Source organism: Acipenser ruthenus, chromosome 8 (genome assembly GCF_902713425.1).
Source record: "Acipenser ruthenus chromosome 8, fAciRut3.2 maternal haplotype, whole genome shotgun sequence".
NCBI lineage: Eukaryota > Metazoa > Chordata > Actinopteri > Acipenseriformes > Acipenseridae > Acipenser > Acipenser ruthenus.
In genome coordinates this window covers 51,370,378-51,379,652 of record NC_081196.1, presented here as the reverse complement: position 1 = coordinate 51,379,652, position 9,275 = coordinate 51,370,378, and the positions used below count along the sequence as shown (strand labels likewise).

General features: G+C 35.0%; 1 protein-coding gene across 1 annotated transcript; it reads right to left on the bottom strand.

The window, feature by feature from the left end:
• Positions 1–358: 358 nt before the first annotated feature.
• LOC117407495 (nuclear receptor subfamily 0 group B member 1-like) lies at positions 359–3,998 on the bottom strand. Its single transcript, XM_034012598.3, has 2 exons — positions 3,375–3,998; positions 359–2,618 (listed from the first exon to the last, which is right to left on the bottom strand). Exons 1-2 carry the CDS (start codon positions 3,910–3,912, stop codon positions 2,377–2,379), a joined length of 780 nt encoding a protein of 259 aa, XP_033868489.1. The 5' UTR covers positions 3,913–3,998; the 3' UTR covers positions 359–2,376.
• Positions 3,999–9,275: the final 5,277 nt, after the last annotated feature.

The following is a 9,275-nucleotide window of genomic DNA, read 5'->3' as shown; positions in this document are numbered from 1 at the left end:
TGGTCCTGGTTTCTATACTGCACTTAAAGTACTGGTTAAGGTTAACTATGCAACTTATTTTAAGATTTAAGACTTCAATAATGTCCCCCCTAATTCTTCCCTGTTATAGGCTAAATAGATTAAGTTCTTTATAACTCGTCCTTTAAGCCCTGGGATGAATCTTTTTAAATCAACATGTAATACCTTGAAGAACTAGAAGAAAATGGTAAAATAATTAACGACACCAAAGAAGTGACAATCAAGGCTTCTCAGTGCCAGTGACAAGAGGTCTTGTCAAAATATGTTGTTAAAATTATAGTTTGTAACAGTGTGTAACCAGCAACAAAAAAGAGAGCTAAACATTAAATACACAAATGACTAAAGATCAAGAATAGTTTTCTTTATTATTATTTAAGTTGTACAAAAATAATGTATTTTAAAACCAAATTAGCTAATGCAGAGTTCTTTGAAGTGAATATACCTCCATTTCAATGTAACAACATGTAACAATGAACACAGAACGACTTCCCTGGTTGGGTCACATTGAATGTTGTAATCTTTTAAGATGTTGCAGCGAATCAGGTTAAATGGAGTAGGGTTTAAAGTACAGATTTGGAAAAGGAACTGCAATGCCTTCTCTATGAATCAGTGTTGGCGATATGTGTCAGAAAATATTGATGCCATGAAATATAACCTTTTGTTACTATAACGCTGCAAAAAAAATTTTCATTATTTTATAATCAGTATCTGAAAAATGCCTGTAATAGTGCTAAGACCAATGAGTCACAGACATGTTCAATTACAGTACTGTGCTTTTGGTTTCTAACAAATGTTATGTCAACATGTTATGAATACTTATATGCACATTATTGGCAGGTTTCAAAGTGATGATGGAGAATTATGCATATAGTTATACTATGTTATGTAGCCTGATAAAAGTGTTACACGACATCCAATTCAAATAAAGTGTTACCATAATTTCAGTTGTAAAACTGTCAGAAAACTACTCATAACAGTGATGTAACTGTTCGTGTTATTTTATTTACTGCTACAATTATGTCAATCCTTTCAGAAAATAGACACTGGCACTTGATTCAAAATAGGGTAAATACAGTTTACTGTGGCCTGGATTAAATCAAACCCTGCAGCAGCCCCATTTGTTTCTCAGGAATACGGTAGTAACATTACTAAAAATACATAGCTGAGTCATTTTTTGGTATCAAACTCAGCAATAGTACAGCGCAAGGGCTATCGTTGGCCCTGATTCTGCATTGTAAGGGGCGGGGTTAGGTGAGGTAGGGGGTGAGAAAAATTGGATTCACACTTTGGGTGATGAGCACTAGAATTGCAGTCAGCTGACACTAAGATGTGAAATGTCTGCTAAATAAACAAATAATAAAATGTTTGTGAATTGTAGGCTTTCATTGGCTAAGAGGGTTTATAATGAGAAGAAAGGAGTTAACACAGTAAGTAGCTGTTAAGTTAAAACTTAATGGAATTTGCTTATACAAACATAAATGTTGCATAAATGTTGTGTTAGAACCCTTTGGTGTTCTACTGGAGCTGTTATATAAAACCTCTGTACTTCAGAATGTGATGTTGGTTACTTATATAACTTACACACAGGATTCCAGAGAAAGAAACCATATGGTTCTGCACTAACAGTAACCCACACGCATTAATAAAAGAAACTTGTGGATATGAACATTTCAAATACAACAAATCTTAATAGCAATAATAAAAAATGGCCACTCGCTGCAGCCATTCAATGTGATTGATTCAATGTTTACCGTCAAGGAGGGAGTATTGCCAGGGACTAAATGTAGGCATGACAGCTGCTTGACTACATAGTAAGTGACAGCTGCATGGTTTCTAAAATGATCAGTTTGTTTTTCCATTTAGACCAAATATTTAGAGATTCGTGTTTTACAAATACACTGCAAATGACTAAAAATCAAGAATAGTTTTATTTATTATTATGTAACTTATACAAAAATAATGTATGTTTAAAAACAAATAAGTTAAGCAATGCACAGTTATTTGAAGTGAATATACCCCCATTTCAATGTAAAAACCTATGAAAATGGACACAGAATTATTTTACTTCAAATTGCTAATTTTGTCACAGGTCTGTAACTTTTTTTTCACAAAAAAAACCTGTGCAAATTGAACTTAAAGTTCTTAATAGATCTGTCCCAGAAATATTTGGATTAAGCGATAAACACTGTTTGTTATAAATTCTTGGTTAAAGACAGCATTGATTGTGTTGTAGCACAACTGTGCTGTCTTTGAACACAAACTGTTTTTCTGTATACCTTCATCAAAACGTTACTGTGTTCATTTTAAGATAGGTTACAGTTGTTTTTAAGTGTACATTATCGTTCAGTAATAATGCTGTTATTTGGCATAGAACACCTCCAGCAATAGGTCATCCATGTTGACTGCACCAATGATGGGTCTAAAGAACAGTTCTGCAATGACATTTGCATTAATGGGTCTCAGCATGGAAAGTGCAATCATCAGTTTGGCAAATCTTGTAAGGTCTTCTCTGTGAATAATCTTTACATATTTGTTTAGTGCTTGCTGAGCTTCACTTTGTAGACAGTGGATATAATGTAGACAGTGCAGCCCTGGTAGATCTGCAGAAACAAGATTAGCACCATTAATGTAAGTCCAGTTTGCGCAACATGGTTCAATAGAAACACAGACATCGCTAAAATGGTTTTATGTTGCACTGTATGTTTGTGTAAGTTAAAGAAGCTTTTTCATTATTATCTATAGTTTAATTAATGATAAATACCTATAAATAAACAAACAAACAAACAAACAAATAAATAAATAAATAAATAAATAAATAAATAAATAGGTATTTTTATTACAAGATTACATTTGAATCCTCAAGAGATCTTATTCTGAAATGTTCCACTTCCCTTCATTATGTATTAAAAATATGAAACTGGTGTATTTACAGAAAGTGTGATTGTAGCATGATGTGTATCCTTACTATCATTACTGAACAATGGTTTAGTTGATTCAGTTTATTCTATTTTGGTAAATGCAATTTGATCAAATCAGTTATCCTGAAGTGTGGCATTTATAGAATACTGGATAAACAACTGGAAATTATTATTATTATTATTATTATTATTATTATTATTATTATTATAACTATGATAATAATTAAACAGTAAGCGGTGACTACAAGTTTTACGTGTTTTTTTTTTTTCACACCAGTACCGTAAACAAATGTACTAATGGTGCAAAAGACCAGTTACAATTAACTGTTTCGTTAAAAAAAAAAAAAAAAAAAAAAAATTGTTTGCAACTTCAAGAAAGCACTTCACACTGGCGTATTTCCCAGGTGCGATGTGCCATCCATGTTCTAAAATACCAACCTGGATTAAAAAGAACGGCCCCTTTCAGGTAAGCATATTCCTTGGTACTTATATCCAGCGCCCAACACTTTTCTAGAAAGGCTTTAATGCCCTGGATCTCTGTCGTTGAAAGCTGTTGATCATTTTGCCGGTGCGTGTCTCCTGGCTTCTCCTGCCCGCTAGTTAAAATCCTCTGTAACATACTGGGCTCTGGGGCCTCCGTGGTCTCAAAGTCAACTCTGTCCTGTGCCAGACCAAGCATTAAAAGCGGAGCCCAGCAACTCCTGACCAAAGCCAGCTGATCATGCACTGGTAGTTCCTGAAAACAAGGCAAGTTCTTCATAAACTTCAGCGTCTTTCCTAAAACAGCAGAGGCAGTTTTGCAGGTCACCTGCGGGAATCTCAGGGCTACTTTCTTTTTTGACCCACAGGGACAACCTCGCTGGATGGTCCCCTGATGTCTGCGTAGTTGCGCGTGGTTGTCGTTCTTTAAAATGCTGTAGAGGATACTGCTTTGCTTCCTGTCATTGCTGCACTGACAGCCGTCATAGCAAGCCATAGTGTTATTACAAGCTCCCGTTTTTACAGTGTTTTGATGCTGGTGTCTCTTAGTTGTGTGAGTCTGACAAGTAGAAGATATTTATACTTCGATCCTCCCATCTATGTGAACTGGGGTAGGAGTATTTTTTAATATTATTATTCTCAGACACACCCCCTCGCATCCTGCCCAAGGACGCACATAGAGGGAGCCAACGAACTGCTAAATAAAATAAACTTGGACAGCGTGTTTTCTACAGCTCTTGTATATTACACAATACATTTAAGTAAATACAAATTGGTCATTATCTTTGCAATTGCTGAGTTTTTGTTTTTTTTTTGTTTTTCTGGTTGAGTTTGTCAGAACTGCTGGAACTCACTCTTTTTTAACAAAGCCTGACGTGGCTGAAAACTTAAATAAGAAAAAAAAATGAAAACTTAAATTAGAAAAAGGTTATTAGGGATTAGCCTAACAGTAACCGTAAACCTAGTGCTGTACCAGATATAATGCTTTAAACAAAAGTGTTTTTCGTGTTTTTTTAATACACATGTTTTGTCCCTTCTGTAGAAAGAAGTTTAAAGCCATACAGTCATTCTTCAGTACCACTTTTCACAATTATTAACGCTTGCATTTCATAGCGAAATCTATATGATTAGATAGACATTTGTTGACATGTCCCCTTCCGCATTGACTAGATATACGGTGTATGTATCAGAAACACGCTCTTTCTCTAAAGTGGGAGAAGTACATTTGTGTGCGGCAAAACCAATCGATGTCAAAGCAATGAGGAGAAAGATATTCTGAGGTGAACAACAGTAATCGACCGGATACATACAAATTCACAATACACTTTACAAAATGTAGCTGCTATTTAATAAATAAATAAATAAATAAATAAATAAATAAACCCAGCAGAGACAACACAAAACCAACATTAGCAGGTAAACGTTGTGGATTGTACACAATATTATATTTGTCAAATAACACATTTTAAACATTTAGCCTTTGAAAAAGAGGCAGGATTTCAACAGGAATAAAAATGTATAATTCATTTTTTCTGGTTTTCATATTTTATTATTATATTTTATATATATATATATATATATATATATATATATATATATATATATATATATATATATATGTTTTAAAAATTTCCCAAGGACTGACTTTAACCTTGATATCTGTACTATATTATTGATTTAACAAAGTAAACTAGAGTCAATGAATAATTAAGTTATCACTCAATAGCCTCATTGCATTTGTCAAGAGCTAACGTTGTCTGGTGAAAAATTGAATTCAGAGAGACAACCATTAAATGTTTTATAATAAACTGCCTCAGGGCTGCGCTTGAAGATAAACCATACAATTTACAACCTTCAAAATAAAACAGGTTTTTGTGTGCTCAACTGCAATATTGTTTGTCATGATATAGAACAGACAGGCAGGGGTTGTGTTTGCATGAGTATACAATATGTTCAGAAGTGTAAAAAGTTCCAAAATGAGCCAGGTATCCAACTTTAATCTCTTATTTTTTAAACTGAACAAAATTGTAGTAGATAAAAAAAACATTTAATACAATGTTCACATAGCTTGTAGAAACCAAAAAAAAGATTCTCATGTTGTTTGTTACCATTACTGTAACAATGAAATATTCATTTCCCAAAAAAGGTTTGTGTAAAAGATGTGTGTAAATCAAATCTGCATTGTATAATTGTTAAATACAACACTTGGAATGAACGTTGACATCAATGTGTGCTTGGGTATTGATTTTCTCTCAATGGGTAAACAATAAAGAGTTTTGTCCTTGTCCATATACTACTCGGTTGTTTCTTTAACTGATGAAATTAACAGTTGTAAACTTAATGGATACATTAATGAATAAACCGGTAGAAAAGCCTTGGTATTTCACAACACGACAGACGTGGAGTTTATCATTTTCCTTTATTGTGGACTGTTTGTTTCTCTTTAATGCTTTTTGCCATGCTGGTGTGAGGGTAGTTATATTCTATAATGTGTCATTATGTTTTACCATGTACTTATGAACTCCATGACACTACAGTATTGTTCAATCTTCCTATTTATTGGTCAGCATCTTAGAAACATGTCAGGATCCTGAATAAAATCTACCTAAAAATCAATCTAGCTTTCTGTCTCATAAGCAGAAATAACAATTGCCTGGGCTACAAGTCTGTTGTGTTAGTTTTATTTATATTTGTGAAAGAAATAGGAGGGCAAATTATTACTTTTTATAGCAATTGATTTTACCAGTTATTCATGTGAAAATAAATTGACTGTTTTGTTGATGAATTTTCTTAGCATTGAGTCACGGCAGATCGTATAGCACCATCAAATGTAATAATCATATAATGTACTGTATATTGATCCTGCTTTAATTTGTTGATTGTTTTTCTTCCTAGTAATAGTCAAGTACTGTATAAAAATGGATGTACATAGCACCTTTATTGTATTTCTTTTAGAGTGCCAAACCTTCCCTAGCCTGTGGGAGTGCAATGGCCAATGCAATGCCATTAGCCAAGATTGCCAACAGCACACACAGGATTTGAACTTGCAAGCTCATGGTCAGAAGACTTACTGCTCACTCCAGATGGCAGTGCCTTTACTAGATGAGTCACCACAGGGACCGCTGGGACTAACAACACTTTTAATTGAAATTAATCGTGACTTTAGAAATATTCTTTGTGATATACCAATGGTGGTTATCATTTGATGGGTAAGGTTGACATAAAACATAGTTCCAGTAATCATGGCATAAGACCCAGCACATATTGCAATGAGCGACTAGACAATGATGTATTGTAGATAATATTATTTCTCCTCAATGTCCTTGAGGTCACAACTCCTTGCTGTACTAAATAATTTGCATATCCCTAGAGACTTGAATTAGCCATTTAAGCAGAATGTAAGAGGTGGTTATAAAAAGACTTGATATTGTTGTCCTGCTGCTATAAAATGTATTTTTTTTCCAAAGTGAAAGGTGCCAACCACCATAAAAATGGGAAAAGTCTGCATTTTTTGAAAATGCTAAAGTTATCGTGATGATGTCATTTTAGGTAGCAACAACACCTATGTGCCTCAACTATAGTGCAAGATGGTAGTCCTAAAACCTAAATGGAAAAAACAGAAGATTATTGTTATGTAAACATTCATTATATAGATTTATTTATTTATTTATTTATTTATTTATTTATTTATTTCATATGGCCTTTGTCATACATTAACATTTTAAAGCTGGTTGATGATGCTAATAATAGAAAAATACTTCTGAGGATGTGTGTGTGTCATATGTAAAACACAATAAATCTTCATGCTTTTTTTCCTAGTGAAACAGTACTGTGTAATCAGAGACCATCTGAAGGGTTTTCTAACTATCTAATCAAGTCTGCACATTCATTCCTCTCTGTTTGTGCAGTTCCTTCCAATGTGTTGCACCAGCCTCCTCTTCAGCTCCAGGCCTGGTGATTAACTGCTAGAGACAGCCTAGGTCACTCTCTTCCCATGGTCTCTTCACAGCACCGTAAACAAACAGCATGGACACTTGCCAAGGCAGAGCAGGCCTGCTATCTGACTGAGGAGAGTGCCACTGGGTTTTACAAATCAAAGGCATGTAGACAGCAGCCTGCATCATTTCAGCTCAAAGCACCCAAAACAGAAGAATTTAAAATGCACTTTGCAAGGTGGTTCTGAGAGGGCCTGTCCTTATGCTAGAGAGGTGAAGTCAAAGGGTGAGTATCCCAGTGTTTCCACAGAAAAATGCAATGGGATCAGAAAAATTTAAATTGCCAGGTTTTCAGGCAGGAAATCTATAGTATCATTAATACAGTTCCTAGTGTATCACATTTATTCATTGGTCAAACTACAAGCCAATTGCCAGCAAGTTCCCATCAACCTATTTGGTATTTAAACCTACATCGTAAATGCAGTCCTGCCGTGCTTCAAATTACCACCTCAATCCCCAACCACCACCACCTCACTCCCCAACCACCACCACCTCAATCCCCAACCAGCACCACCTCACTCCCCAACCACATCCACCACCTCCTCCCCAACCACCACCACCTCCTCTCCAACCACCACCACCTCACTTCCCAACCACCACCACCTCACTCCCCAGCCACCACCACCTCAATCCCAGCCTCGTCCAGAGGGGGGAGTATATGATGCCCCTCTACCTAATATTTTGTGTTCACCGGGTTGAACACGTCGCATAGATTTATTATTTTATTATTTGTTTTTTAGTAGACGGCACCCTAATGCTACGAATGATGAGTCTGTGCTCCAACTATTTTTATTCTACTTTTTATTTTATTTATAATAAAGGTGGTTGTTTAATGCAAGATTTTCCTATTTTCACCTGAAGAAGAGACCTTTGAGGTCTTGAACGCTTGTGATTAATTATTGCTCAGTTAGTCCAATAAAATATATCACATCTCCTTCTCTTTGTCTAACTTTATATTAGTAATTTATCATTACAAAGTTATTGTAACAGACTGTTTTGTAATAACATTAATAGCACATTCATAGGTGTTTTATAAATTGATCCTAAAACTAAAGTTTGAGTGACATTTGTAGAACAAAAGAATCAAGTTTTGTCAAAAGTTAAATGTTTTACTAATTATTATGTATTCAAATATTTTATATTGTAACACAAATTGCCCATAATGTTCTATTACACATACTATCGATGGTAAGGAATTAATGCAATTATTAAATAATAATGTTGTTAGTAGAACATAAGAACATTAAAAAATGTATGAACAAGAGGAGGTCATTTGGCCCATCTAAGCTCATCCAGTTCCTAGTAGCTGACTGATCTCAGAACTATGTCAAGTTGGGTCTTAAAAGATCCAAGTGATTCTGCCTCATGAACATGACTCAGTAGCCCATTCCATAACCTCACCAGAAGAAGCATCTCCTAAGTTCCTCTGCTGCACTTATGGGTTAACTATGTCAACTCCATTTAAGAGTTTAAAGACTTCAATCATGTCCCCCATAAGTCTTCTTTGTTCCAGGCTGAATAGATTCAGTTCTTTCAGCCTATCTTCTTTGCTCAGTCCTTTAGCTCTTCATTGGACTCTCTCCATGGCCACAATGTGCCTTTGTTGCTGAGGTGACCAGAACTGGACACAGTATTCCAAGTGCGGTCTCAGCAGTTCATTATACAGTCTTTGGATTTGTGCTCTGCATGTTTGGCTACATACTCAAGCATTCTGTTTGCTTTTTTGATTGCTTTCTCCTCACTATGAGGTTCTATTACAACACTGTGGTCTTTCTCTTAGTGTGTCTGCTCCAGTTCTATATCCCCCCATTTGGTATTTCAATCTTAGTTTTTTTGTGATGGCATGTAACACTTTACATTTATT

What these genes read in the sequence shown, in the direction of transcription:
- LOC117407495 (XM_034012598.3), bottom strand. Translation starts at nt 3,912, where the DNA reads ATGGCTTGCTATGACGGCTGTCAGTGCAGCAATGACAGGAAGCAAAGC. An exon ending in GGCCGTTCTTTTTAATCCAG is followed by an intron (nt 2,619 to 3,374) that starts GTTGGTATTTTA and finishes TTGTTTCTGCAG; the next exon opens with ATCTACCAGGGCTGCACTGT.